The 13906-nt window shown below is 45.8% G+C and overlaps 1 protein-coding gene across 5 annotated transcripts in view; it reads right to left on the bottom strand.

The window, feature by feature from the left end:
* Positions 1–3320: 3320 nt before the first annotated feature.
* Positions 3321–13906, bottom strand: part of slc6a9 (solute carrier family 6 member 9) — a 32308-nt gene continuing 21722 nt past the window's right edge. For all 5 annotated transcript variants that reach the window (XM_029831199.1, XM_011616726.2, XM_029831200.1 and 2 more), the window contains 12 exons: positions 13292–13448; positions 12295–12426; positions 11957–12221; positions 11055–11187; positions 10818–10952; positions 10638–10741; positions 9340–9577; positions 9108–9242; positions 8935–9034; positions 8601–8701; positions 7576–7746; positions 3321–7328 (listed from right to left, as the gene is read on the bottom strand). In XM_029831199.1, coding sequence (XP_029687059.1) covers positions 7086–7328; positions 7576–7746; positions 8601–8701; positions 8935–9034; positions 9108–9242; positions 9340–9577; positions 10638–10741; positions 10818–10952; positions 11055–11187; positions 11957–12221; positions 12295–12426; positions 13292–13448 — 1914 coding nt within the window. In that variant the 3' untranslated portion in view covers positions 3321–7085. The remainder of the gene's footprint in view (positions 7329–7575; positions 7747–8600; positions 8702–8934; positions 9035–9107; positions 9243–9339; positions 9578–10637; positions 10742–10817; positions 10953–11054; positions 11188–11956; positions 12222–12294; positions 12427–13291; positions 13449–13906) is intronic.

The raw sequence follows: 13906 nt of genomic DNA on the forward strand, positions 1-13906 counted from the left end.
TATATAAAACGTGGAGGCATTTTGACAAATGCGGGTTGTTATTAAGCCGTTTCTGTTCCGTCTGTGAGCAAACAGACAAAAAGAGGTGCTAATGAAGTGAGTTACAGGTGTCTCAGCTGCTCGATCCCCCCTGATAACCTCTCATGTGTGAAATCTGAGGAAGTCCATTACTATTGCAGACGAGTATTTGTGCTCCTGCACCACAATCAATACTCTTCCATTAAAGTGATGAACAGCCCATTTCCCAGCCCCCTGCAGTCAAGACGAACTCCCCAGACCCACTGATCCATATCAGTCAATGTGGGCAGGGCGGCACTACAGCGAGCCAGAGGGGAGCGTTAAGAGGGTCGCTGACAGTGGAAATGAGGCTGGTGTTGTCAGCCTTAACGATTTACTCCTAAATTAACAATACAGCAGCCACCTCACCTTTTAGGGCAACTTCTCACCTTTAACTTAGTTCTAAAGTCATCATTTCCTTTTTTTTTTTTAAACCAATCCGTGGATCCCATTCCGTGGTCTCCTTCCAAACAGCAACATAACATGATGTGATCCCAAATTCAGAGCCCCCCGAGGTGATTTGTGCCGGGCAGAGGTGGACTTTACCTCTGATTTCCTCAGATGAAACCATACATCATTTTTTTTGGAGGGGAGGGAAAAAGACAAGAATGCAGCGGACGCTCATTTTTCACCCCATTTCTGGGTCCAGCAGGGCGACAGGCCCTCGCACCGGTGAAAGTTCCTCACATATTTCCCCACAGAAATCTTTCCTGCCAGAACTCAGAAGGACTTGCTCAGGAGAGCAAAGGTGTCCTTTTGGAATACAGGCAACGCTCTCGTAGCGGTTATAGAAACATGCAGTTCTTGTTGTAAAAGCCTCAGTAATGGCAGAGCCACATCAGTTCAATGAGGCTGGTACATTCTGTTTGCTCCAAAATTGTTCCCCTTTAACAGCCCACATGTTGTTTAGTCACCCGAAAAAGGGAGAGAGGAAAAAAACAAGCAAAGCTGAAAGACAAGCTGCAAGAACAGTCATTTCCTTTCTTTTTAAAACCCTGTTTAAGAAAGAAAATGTAGCAGGATGTTCAAAGACACTATGGGTGACAGTGTGCTGCATGGTAATAAGGCTTAAATTATGGAAGTGCACGAACAAAAAAGTATTTTATTGTACCAATGCACAGAAATGGTTGCAGTAATAAGAGTGGCCACTTGAGGCAGTGTTCACAGCAAATCCATGTTTTTTCATGGTGCAGAGTTTTCTTTGCCTCCTCCCAAACTCGATGACATTGGGAGTCTTTTTTTCAAAATAATTTGACAAAATAGAAATTTGAGTTTCTTGTAGTGTATTGGTCGTGGAAAAAAAATGAAACACTGCATGAAAAACTAATTCTGAGGATGTGTCACAGTTTGCCACTGCCTGCCTGGAACGAGACCCTTTAGTCGTGAACGTGGGGGTATGAGGGTGCCTGTCTTCATGCTGTAGCCCTGAAATTGATAGGTGACTTATCTCACTCAATGTCACCGGAAAATTGCTCATATAAGTGTTACAGTTGATGGATGAAAAACAGAAAACAGAGAGGTTACAAATCTTCATAGAAGAAAACCTGCAGCAAAACGGTGTTTGACACCTTTATGTGATAAATCACATAAATTACTGATCACTCCTTGAAAGTGTGGCCATTTTTTTTTTTTAAACTTTAACACTGAAACGCCTCCTTTTGTGAAGTAAATGAAGGATCCCTGTGAGTTCGCTCAGCTTTGGCGCGGCATTTCCAGCAGAATCGGCCTCCTTCACGTCTGCTCTGACTCTTCTTAATGGAAGTTTAACTGCACAAGCATCGTATATTACATCTGCCACAAGTCAAGGACCGATGCGCAATATGGTGACCCAGAGGGACACGTTTGAGCTGGGCAGGCGGAACTGGAGCCACCTTCCATCCTCAGTGGTGCCCAAGCAGGTAAATTACTTTCTGTCAGAAGTAGCAGTTACCCCAGGGTAAAAGGAAATGTCCTTCAGCCCCCTGCAGCAGTGCCGCTCTGAGGACATGACCTTTACTCCTACAATAATTAAAACCGGCCTGTTTGTTCCCCCAGACTGATGGAACAACCGATGAGTTTGCTGATAAGAGACAGAAAACAGGAAGTGCTTGTTGCCGCCGTGCTTATTAAAACGGTCACATACGTCAGACTCAATTCAACTATCAGGACTTCTGACTTTGTGGTGCAACACTCAGTGTTAGAGGTGTTCAACTTGTGTTTTTATTTTCATACCAACTTTAAGTGCTTGTTAACGCTCGCCAATCTGGAGCTGTGGGAGCTGTTTAAGTTCGTGCTGGAATAAAATGTCTTTATCACACAGTTTGAGCTTTTTGCTGTGTAATTATGTAGTTGCAGAGGCAGCTTCCACATGTTCCCAGTTCTTCTCTTCTCTCTGAATCTAAATTAAGGTGTAGTCCCACAGCTATATCTCTATATGTGGGAAGATTAAGAGACTGAATCTGAGAGACCATTCAGTGTTTTAATCTATGGAACTACATTTTTTAATTGCACCTCAAATGTCATTTTGTGGATCTTTGAAATCATACAGACTGAGGTAAACTAGAGGTGCTGCTGTTACTTCCTACTTCTTTTATAGCTACTTTTTCCTCAATATGCACAGACCCATGCAGTCATGGCATCGCCACCCCTGTGGGGGGCGCTACAGGTCGAGCAAAACCCAAACAAGCAAAGGTTTGCGAGTCAACAAGCACAGAATCTTGACCCGTTTCTTTAAAAAAAAAAATGTTTACAATGGCACACTGTTCTGTCAGCATGTGTAGGACAAACTTGAAGAAAGCTTGATGCTTTATGTTGCTACGCTATCAGTTTTAGTCTGAAGACATTTGAAAATAAGTGTTCTTTTCCAACATTAAGACTAACTCAGCTGACTTTTACAAAGCTGAACATTAACAGAGGCGATGAGCGTGTTTCACAGGGAAATATAACCTCAGTTCAGGGATTCCCAGAGCTCCTACCCCTCTGATATATTAAATAAGAGAATAACCTTAAAATAAGCCTGAAACGAGTCCCTGCAACAACTCCAGAATGTGCTTTCTATCACCAAATCGCTTCAGACTTGAGCAAGCCAACAGGAAAACCTCTGTTTTATGACCTCTTGAACCCTTCTCACTGATTGGCAACAGCTGATGACCTTTGTGGCCCAAATGAGCGCTGATGTGATCCACCTGTGGACCATCTGTCTCTCCATCAACGACACCTCCTCAGCCCAACGACGCGCAGCTTGGGGCGGCTTTCTCCAGGACACAGAACACAGTGCAGCATGCTGATCTTTTAAAATAGATTTTATTTCCCATTTTGTAATCGAACAGTTAACAATATACAGCTGACGGGACTAAACATTTCAATGGAATTTGGCCCTAAATGTTGAAGAACAGACACTGTTAGATAGACAGATAGCTATGATACAGAGGACCAGAAGATGTGCTCTTTCCTGTTTGTGCTCTGCCTCTCTCCACTCCTCCCAGTATACACGATGTCCTCCCAACAGCGTGTTTCTCTCCCATTAGTGTAACCCTTTCCAGCAGCTTGTAAAGATGATTTCTTCTAAAGTGCTAATGATTATGTGTTTATGAGCAGCAGTGAGAAAATGGGGAATTTGCCATCAAAAGAAAATCAAAAACCTGGCAAATAAAAATGGAACTAAAAAAAAAAAATCACTTTTTCGACCAGCAGAAAATCCCCCGAACCTTCAGACGTGATCAGCGCCGTCAGGAGCAAAGCTCAGACAGATCAATCAGAACCTGGTGTCATCTGTCAGGAGCGCCTGGCAGTGCATCCCGCTCTTTAAATCTGGAATTCTGATTAGATTTTGCACATTTTCAAGAAAACAAATACGTTGTGTTAATTGACAGCATGAAATGACACCTATGACAGATTAAAAATAAAAATATATATAAAAAAACTGAAAAGAATGTGGCTGTGGCCACCGACCATCTACTTCAACAACAAACCGTTTATTTGATTTCAAGTTTTGTCCCAAAGCTTTGTTTCAGAAAGGTGTTAAATGGTGTGAAAACGACATTAAACTGACAAATGAGGATTAACATCTGAAGGTGGAACGTGTCATTTGAGTCACTTCTTTCATACGACCCCCCCCAAAAAAACTTTCCTATAGAATATATATTACTAGCAGAATACGTTTAGATCTGGTAGGTTAGAGGTACGTCGACAGCAATATTGACACTACACCTGCTCTACGTGCAGGCTCAGCAGCACGAGCTAATCCACTACACACAGTACATCGAAACGGCTACGGCAACACTAGGAGAAATGACAGTTTCAAAAATAAAATGAATTCACACTCACACCCAGTTGACCTGCAAAAGCAGCTAATGGAAAAAAAATGAAAAAGGTGAAGACACCAGTCCCATTATGTGTGTGTGTGTGTGTGTGTGTATGTATGTATATATATATGTTTTTGTTTTTTACATCACTGTACAAAGGCAGGGAGAGTCGGGGGAGAGGTGGCGAGGGCTGGTATTTCTGCACGTGTGGAGAGACGACACAATAACATCACTTACTACAGCATGAGGGCACCAGACAGGCATCTACAAGGAGCGAACAGACTGAGCTACACGCTGTCCCAAATACACTGAGAACAAGAAGATCAGATTTACATTTTTGTGATGTTTGTCATGTTCCTACAGATGAAACCGATGGAGCGTTCATGGTATTGGTTGTCTCAAAAAGCACCTGGTTTGGAATTAATTTAATCAAAAATAAACACCAGAACAAAATACATCATGTGAATAGGGTGGGGAAACAAACTCTCAAGCAACAGTATTTCATCTCTGATGGCAATGACCAGTGTTCCTGACCGACAATCCCATCAGCTTCTTGTGCAATACTTGGTTGTTAGTGTGTGTTTAGTTTAAAATTGCTCATCACAATAATCTCCACTTCATAGTTAGTTTCATAAAACTGTAAGAACAGGAATTTTTCCCTCTGATGTGCATTTTTTTTGTGTTTACTTCAAACTTGTTACTACCCTGAGTGTCATCATATCCCCATCTAGTGGATTAGACGTGTAACTACACATGTCGAACCACAGCTCACTAATTTGACGTGATTTTGCCTATTTGTCGAGGAAGGTTAATGTTTGTGCTTATTAACTCTGAAAATTGATATTCATAAAACTACTATAAGGCCAGTTTACCAGTTTTGTTTTGCATGTATACTACAACAGTTTGTATCACAGTTGGTATCTTTGATTTACACGCTCACACACTAAAGTGGGGTCATTTTTAAAAAACTCTCACCTTTTTAAACAAAGGATCTAAAATATTGCAATGGAATTAGAATTCATATCCTTTGATGGTGTTTACGTCTCATAAACTGAATGGACTGGACTTAATCTGGATAGACACACACATGTCTATGTTCTCACAACTGACTGGGAATATCAGATAGAACCAGAGTTTATGTGTTTATCTGGAGGTTGCAAAGAAAAAGCACATAAAGACAGCTGGTTGGACTGAAATGTAAGCAGGGACACCTCTGCGAATGTCCTGGTGTGGACCAATCATACACATCTGGCGGGGAGTGGACCTGTCCACTGAGGGAACCAGCTCATTTTGAGGTGTCATGATTTGAATTGCTGGGAGAATCTTGACATCACCTGACCTGTCCTTTCTGCTCGGACAATTTGTGAGGATGGAGAGCGAACCCACCGGAATTTAGTCCCTAGCAAAAGGCCACCACACCGAGTAACGGACGAGAGAGGGTAAACACGGCAAATCTGCAGTTGTGCGTTTCTTTTGTACAAGTTAAACATGTTATATTTACCAGTATTTAGTAACTGAGGTGAAAACTGAAGGAGAGATTCATCCTATACAACTACATTTAAAACTACATTTGAATTCCACTGTATTCTTCCAGTTACAAGCAGCTTCACTCTGCTTCCTGGCACATTTCCCATCAGATCACTCAAACAGGGCATCAGCCTTAGTCTTCTCTTGGAGATTTACAGGGTAGTTACCAAAACCTGGGGCAGCTCTGCTCTGGTGTGTTTGGTAAAAAGCCTTACTGGGGCATACAGACAACTATGATACAAACTATCTCCTATAATGCCTGGAAGACTTAAAATTCGATGGCACTTCAATGTGGTTGCATCCACTTGTTTCGCGTGTGTTTTGATCTTTGATGGGTTTCCACAAGAATAAAGCAGAGTACTTTACTTGGACCCTGAGAAACTTTTCTCTCTTTTGTTGGTAGTATCGGAAGTACACTTGGATGCTCTCAAAATGGAGTCAGAACGATCATTTCTCGCATCAGAGCCACCCAACTTTAGAGGAAAACGCTTAAAAAACAGTGGCCTAGAGTGTTAATCCCCCATCTGGACTGGCTAAATATTTGTGCACTGTAGAATATACTGATAAAAGAAGCAGCATGGAAAAAGAAAAACAACAATAAATTGCTTCGCCTTAAATGGAGATCAGCTATGTTTGAGGTCACTGTGTGCTGCAAATCTTACAATATCACAAGGGTGAGAATGGATTCTGTCTCTTTTACCGGCCACACGACTGAGCGGACCCCACCCGTCGGCATGTCTGCATCACATCACAATGTAAATCAACTCTATCAAAAGGTCTCCGATCCAATAAACATGCCTGGATAGTAGAATAAAGGAGAACAGTGTGTGTCTCTAGTTTTGCCATGTACACAAAATCATCAGACGCTACTTAACCTCAACTGCACATGGAGATGAAATATACACGTCTTACAAAAAAAAGGACCCCAGACTGCATCATTATTATTAAATTATGTGTAACAAATTAACAGCACACACGCACCCACGCGCACTTTAACATACACCCAAAGCTTTTGGATGATGACCCATTTGTTTTCCTTAGCATATGTAGAGGTAACACACAGACAGAAGTTAGGATAGATATAATAAGCCCTTACAATATGTAAAGGTCTCCAGCGAATGGGATCTCCCCCACAGAGGGCTGTGGAAAAGCGCGGTGAGGATGGAGGAGAAGAGGGAAGCGGACGAGATGAGACGTGGGAGGCACGGGGGGAGTCGCTTATGCACTGGGGTTGGGGTTGTTGTGTGTGGTGGTCGAGCCGTTGCTTCCCTGGATGGTGAGGCTGATGTCATCTTTCCGCTCTTTCTGCTCCTCCTTCAGCTCCTCCTTCAGCTCCTCCCGCTCCTTCAGAGGACAATCTTCCACAGCGTCTTCAGAGGTCATGGCGGCGTAGCGACCTGTCCGGTGCTCTTTCAAGGCGGGGCCCCAGTTTGGATCAGCGCGGCAGGCGTTCTTCAAACGCTGGGGGGGGGGGGGGAAGGAGGGCAAGGGCATCGGAATTTGCATGAGTATGGAAGAAAACTGACCCCATGCAGAGAGTGGACGGCTGTGCAAAAAGGAGGCAAACCTTCCTGCTCTGGGGCAGATGCACCTCCCACCACGCCGCTCTGACCCAGTGTATCCATTTCAACATTAAACTAATATTTTAATCACAAATTAAATAGACTCATGGGTAAAACGTTTGCATCTGCGTGAGCTTCATCTGTACCTCTCTGAAGGTGGCTCCTGGGGACCGGACGACCTTGTAGATGGCATAAATGGGTATGCAGATTACCGAGGACAGAGCCATGGCGAAGCCGATAGCCAGAGACCAGCCGGGATAAATATAGTCGTTGTAGGTGATGGGCTTGTACTGGATCACTGTGAAAACCAGAATGAACTGGGGAGAGAGAGAGAGAGAGACAGACAGACAGACAGACAGGTAGACTTGAAAAAACCTTCTTTAATAAACTTCCATTTCCAACTGCACCTCATCCGCCCCAATTCTTCAGATTTGAGCTTGAAACCAAAGAAATACCACGCCCATGGGCATCACCTGACCAGTATGGTGATGCACGAAGGTAGTGCGTTGCCAAAAAACAGGGAGAAAAGGAAAGGATGAAAGGGTGACCGAGCATCATGGCACTTAAAAGGTAGTTCAGGGTGTCACTGAGTGCAATCCTCCTCGTAAACGAGGGTAAAGACGGACAGGAAGACGTCTGGCAGCCACGAGACGCATTTCTGAATCAACAGCTCACGGGGCAACGGCGATGAGCTTAATGGTGCTCGTAGTGTTGCAGGATCCGGGGCCAGCGGCCCTACAGAGTGAGAGGCACCCTGTCCCCTCTGTACAGGCCTAATATCGCTGGATGAATCAGGAAAGCTCCTTTTGCCCGTTCATAAGAGCAGCGAGTAAGGGTCTTAGCCGAGGCCTGGAGAGCAGAGCATAAAGAAATACCCAAAAATGCAGAACAACGCGTTTCTTGGTCGGCCCGGCAGCTTAGTAGAGGAGTGCCAGAGCCTGCTTGGGAAATCCCACTGATATCGGCTGCACGTGCCCATTTCCCAGTCAAAAAGATTAGCTTGGTTTATGGTGGGGAAAGGCAACAGTAGCCCGAAAAGATTAGTGGTCGGTTCAGATGGGTGTCGGCACCACAGGAAACCATTAGCACCAGTATGTCAACATTCCCTGCGTTGACAGACCAGCAGTAACAGAAATGAGTTAACTGCCCCTCCTTCCACAAACAGACTTACAGCAATAATGGTGGGGGAGATGAACCTCCAGCAGATCTTGAAGAACAGCGGAGGGGGGAAGCCCAGCATCATCTCCACGTCTTTAAAGTACTTCCTGTGGCCTGCAAAATCCAAGAGGAATAGCTTAAATAGCCCAGGTGATAACAAAAGTGGAACATTTGCACGAATGTACAACAATTAGCAACATATTCAGTTTAGTTTTGAGGCAGATGGTTAAAATCTGCAAACTCTAAAATGCTAAGCTAATCATTGCTGAATGGATCACCAACGGTTGAAGGCCTTGCAGTCACGTGGACCTACACGGTGCTTCGTGCGGCTTTATTTCAGTCCTTACCGTAAACATACATGACGCAGACGCACATTATGCAGGAGATAATGACCAAGGAGAAGCTGGCAGCGTAGTTGTCCATCAGCAGCAGCCAGTAGATTCCTGCCTGTAGACAGCAAACAACAACGGAGTCAAAATGAGGAGAAGAGATGGACCGTGAGGTGCGTCTTATGACTTACCCGTGTCGTCAGTGGAATGCCCAGTAAGAATCCAACTATGGCCACCGACAAGGTGATGATGGTCTTGTGCCTGATGATCCAGTCTGTGCCGATCTCATCGACGATGGCCGTCACCAGAGTCTCGAGCAGACAGAACTACACGGGCGGGAACGCGATAAAGGACAGGTTTCATCTTCAGCGTGATCACGTCCTGTAGGAGCAAGGCTGGGGAGTGAATGCTGAGGTTCCTTACTTGAGTTCCAAGTCCCAAGAGGATGAGCATGAAGAAGAAGAGCAGCGACCACAGCGGTGAAATGGGGAGCAGCGTGAGGGCTTCTGGGTACGCCACGAAGGCCAGGCCTGGGCCGTGGTCGGCCACCTCTGACACGGGGACGTTCAGGTGGTGGGCCATGAAGCCCAGAATGGAGAAGATGACGAAGCCAGCGTACACACTGGTGGCACAGTTGGTTATGCTGATGATGATGCTGTCTCTGTATCAAGTGTTGGGAAACACAACACAGAAGCTTTACTCTTCACACAACATCTGCTTGTGTTGTCAAAAGTGAACATGGCTTCACGTGTGCGTCTGCTCCAATGCATTTCACCGGCACATCCAGAACCTGCTTTATTCCCACGCTCCCCCCAAAGCTCCCAGATGGACTTTGCTCCAGTTCACAGGGGGAATGGCGTGTTTGAACAGTTTGCTTTTTCACAGCTCTTCCTATCAAGATGTTTTCGGTGACTTTGCTGATTCCCCCCCCATCGAGCTCCGCTTTAGCCCCACAATCAGTGCACTTCTACAACCGGCCGGTGGTGTTTGGAGTGCAGAGAGACAGACTCCACGGGGACAAAGCTGCAGCACACAAACTGATTAGGCATCCGTACAGCTGCCTGTGCAGATAGCACCAGCTTCTGGCAGCCCAGCAAATGATATCTACAGCCCCGTCCAAACCCGGGGCCCAACACCGTCAGCATGTGTGGTCGAGCTCAGAAGAGTGAATGACATCTCCTTATCGGCCCTCCTGTCCCAGTTCTTTTATGCTAATCTTTCTGTGCGCATTCCCTTGACATTCAAGCACATGTAGCCAGCGTCCTACCACATTATCTCTGTCCAGCCTCCTGTCCAACCTTTCCTCACCTTCTCTTTCTTCTTTTTGGAGACCCGTAGATGTTAGCTCTACTTGCCCTTCTCGTCTAACGCTCCACTTCATTTTGCCCCTTTCTCTGGCGCCTGACTTCAAATAAGAAGATGCCAGTCTGCTACAACACACCTAATACGAACGTGTCAGTCTTGACTACTGAGGTTGGTTCACATCTCACGGTACGACCACGTCTTCTACAGGCGTGCTACACTGCTGTGGTCAGGTGGCTCCGAGCAAGTCCACCTTCGTTGTTTACAGTTAAGGCCTAACTGGGGAATGTTCACGTCAGTTCTCAGACCTTCTCCCATTGTGAAAAGATATAAAATATGGTTAAACTACCTCAGTATAACCAAACTGAGGTGACAACAGGTGACCACACAGGCCACTTTCACCAGTAGTTACAACCAACCTGAAGCAGTTGTTGTGGAACTTGTTATAAGAAGCCATTGTGATGAGGCCCCCCCAGGCACAGCCCAGAGAGTAGAAGATCTGTGATGCCGCATCTCCCCACACCTACAGCCAGATGTACGAAGAGATCAAATCAGCTTCCGTTACCATTGTGGCTCTTTGGTGGCGTGCGCGCGCCTACCTTCGCATCAAGGACTTTCTCCCACTGCGGGGTCAGGTAGTACTTGATGCCGTTGATGGCTCCATCCAGGGTGATGCCACGGATGAACAGGATGGTGAGTACCACGTAAGGGAAAGTAGCCGTGAAATACACCACCTGCGCACGCACAATCACAACAGGGTCACTTTCAGGTGCAGCGTGTAGTAAAAAGCTGGTATTTGAAAACGCTCCAGCGTGCACGTGCATGTGGGCGAGTACCTTGCCAGAGGATTTAACACCCCTGAAGAGACAGAGGAAAACAACAACCCAGGAGATGGCCAGGCAGCCCAGGATGGGCAGATGCACTTCTCCAAAGTTGCCAATATCGTCGGAGATGTTCAGCACGTAGTACCTAAAGTGATAAGTTCACTACTTACTACAGTCAATTTCAGTTACAAACTGTAAAAAGACAAACACTTAAAATAGTTAAAGCAAATTCCTGAATACCTGAAGAGCACACAGAAACTTATGCACAGCAATTGTCTATTTAAATTGTTATTAAATTATTACATGGATCCAATGTCTAATGAGGGAACAAATTTGCATCCTTGAACAGGTGACATTTAGTTATCCCACATTAGTTCGGTTCTTATGAGGTGAAGTGAATTTTATGAAGAAGAACAGCAGTTGTGAGGCGGTAAAGGAACACCCTAGTCCAGGGGTCGGCAAGGGTTCTCGAGCCGCATGTGGCTCTTTAGCGCCGCCCTAGTGGCTCCCTAGAGCGCTTTCAAAAATATTAAAAGATGGTGTGAATATATTTTTTGTTTTAATATAATTTCATTCTCTCATTATGTATTTGTAGCTTTCTTATCATTTTGAAAGTAGGCTAATATAGCTAATACAGACACTTACAGCATGTGTTGCCTCCATAATAAGGCTTTTATAAGGCTTTTCATTTTTAGTGGCTCCAGACAGTTTTTTGTTTTTTGGTCCAATATGGATCTTTCAACATTTTGGGCTGCCGACCCCTGCCCTAGTCACTCCCAGAAACACCCATTCTGGAGCAAAGATCACCAAGAAAGTTGACCTGTTGTTTCTTAGAAGCTGGATATTTAAATGCCCAGCGAGTGTCTGGGCGGGAATATAAGCAGACGACATTAAACACCCTCGGTGTGACTCACTTCCAGTACTCCTCACTGGGGCTGGTCCTCTTGGTGCGGTTCACCACCTCTGTCACTAAGCTCGTGGTGTTAGCCAGGCTAGTGTTGAGCGTGCCGTCTTGGCCCACCACCCCGCTGCAGTCCGGTGTGTTCCAGGGGTTGTTGCAGTAGGTCCATGGCAGAAGGTTTGTCATGGACATAAAAAAGTAGTAGAAGGCGATGCAAATGACCACGTTGTAGTAAATTCCAATGTAGGTGGACACCACCATCATACCATAGCCGACACCTGGGGGAGAAAGACCACCGAGGGTTAAAATCTGTGTAAGAACTGTCTGCCAGGGGATAGCAGCGATGCTAACCTTTAAACATCGGGCTAATCCTCCAAACTCCCAGGCACCCCAGGCTGGCGAACTGCCCGAAGGACAACTCCAGGAAGAAGAGAGGGATTCCACAGAACACCAGCATGATGAAGTACGGTAGCATGAAGGCGCCTGAGGGCAACAAAAGAGCTCTTTCACTGACCCATATCAACAGACTTTTATATTCAACAGTAAATTCCAAAAAGGACCCAAAATTATATCAACTCACTACAACGAAAACAGCCCTGACAAGCAGCTGACGTCAACGAGTCTGACAGAAAATACGGCTGTTTTCTAGGTCAACGTTTGGCCGTGCGGTGGCACTGTGGGTGTTCAGGTGTCAGTCACGTTCCCGCCGGCTGTTTCGTTCAGATAGCAGCACGATTTTCCTACAGCGAACGCTGAATTCAAGAGAAATAAATAACGATACGTTTCGGCCTCATCTGTGGTGGCCTCCAATGAGCGAGCAGAGGTCAGAGAACGTGCAGCTGGGCCTGAGCCTCGAGCTAGTTCTGGATCTGGAACCAGACAGTCGTCTATCATTGTTCTGGACCGTTTGGGGTGGTGCCCAAAGGTCTGATTGAGGGGTAAGGTTGGGCTCAGGGGCACAGATCAAATAAACCAAAAGGTTTATTAACGTATTGTATGTTGCACATTTTGGACGGAACCCAGAGTGGATACTGGCCATGTTTCTATGGTGCAGGTGCACAACACAGTGGATCATAATTGAACATGAGTCCCTGTGGAGCAGCTGTGCAGCCGCAGCCTCACATCAGCATCATCAGCAGCAGCAGCTGGGTGCACCCTAAACACACACACACACACACACATACACACATTGTGCGTATTGATGGTTCTTCTGCTATACCCTACCAAAAAGTGGAAGGACTGCAGCACAGTTTACGGCCTGTATTGAGCCAGCAGGTGCTGAGGAACTACCGCCGCTCCAGCTGACGTGAGCAACGCACACACAAATCAATCAGACATGAGCGCGCACCTCCACCGTTCCTGTAGCAGAGGTAGGGAAACCTCCAGACGTTGCCCAGGCCCACAGCATAGCCCACGCTGGTGAGCACAAACTCAATCTGGTTACCCCAGTTCCCTCTCCGGGAGTTTTCATCCTTCTTCACCGGTTCACCTGGAACAGCACCATTCTGGAAAGGAGACATAAAAATCAGTTCGAATGAAATTCAAACGGGCTCTTTTTCCCCCTCGTCTCTCCTGTCTGGAGCGGACGCACTGATCCAAATACGATTCAATGTGAAATCAGCTTCTCGAGAACAGACTTTAAGCATGTGGCGTCTTGATCTGGAGCTTCTCCTCTCCTCTCTCCCTCCATCGCTCCATCTGCCAGCATCAGATGGCCGCTCTCTCCTGACCTCCTCTGTGACCTCAGCTGTGTCCGTCTGTGATGCTCACTTCAGCAGCCATATGTGGAATTGCTCGTGCCTCTGCAGATGTGTAAATACTGACGTCTAAGATCGCTCCAGGGAGACGAGGCTGTGACGGCTGATCATAATGCAGAATATCCCTAAAATATTGCTCAAATCCATTGTTCAGATAAGCAAACCTATTGAATTTGTCGCTGAAATGAAGAGTATAGTCACATAAT

This window comes from Takifugu rubripes, chromosome 22 (genome assembly GCF_901000725.2).
Source record: "Takifugu rubripes chromosome 22, fTakRub1.2, whole genome shotgun sequence".
Taxonomy (NCBI): domain Eukaryota; kingdom Metazoa; phylum Chordata; class Actinopteri; order Tetraodontiformes; family Tetraodontidae; genus Takifugu; species Takifugu rubripes.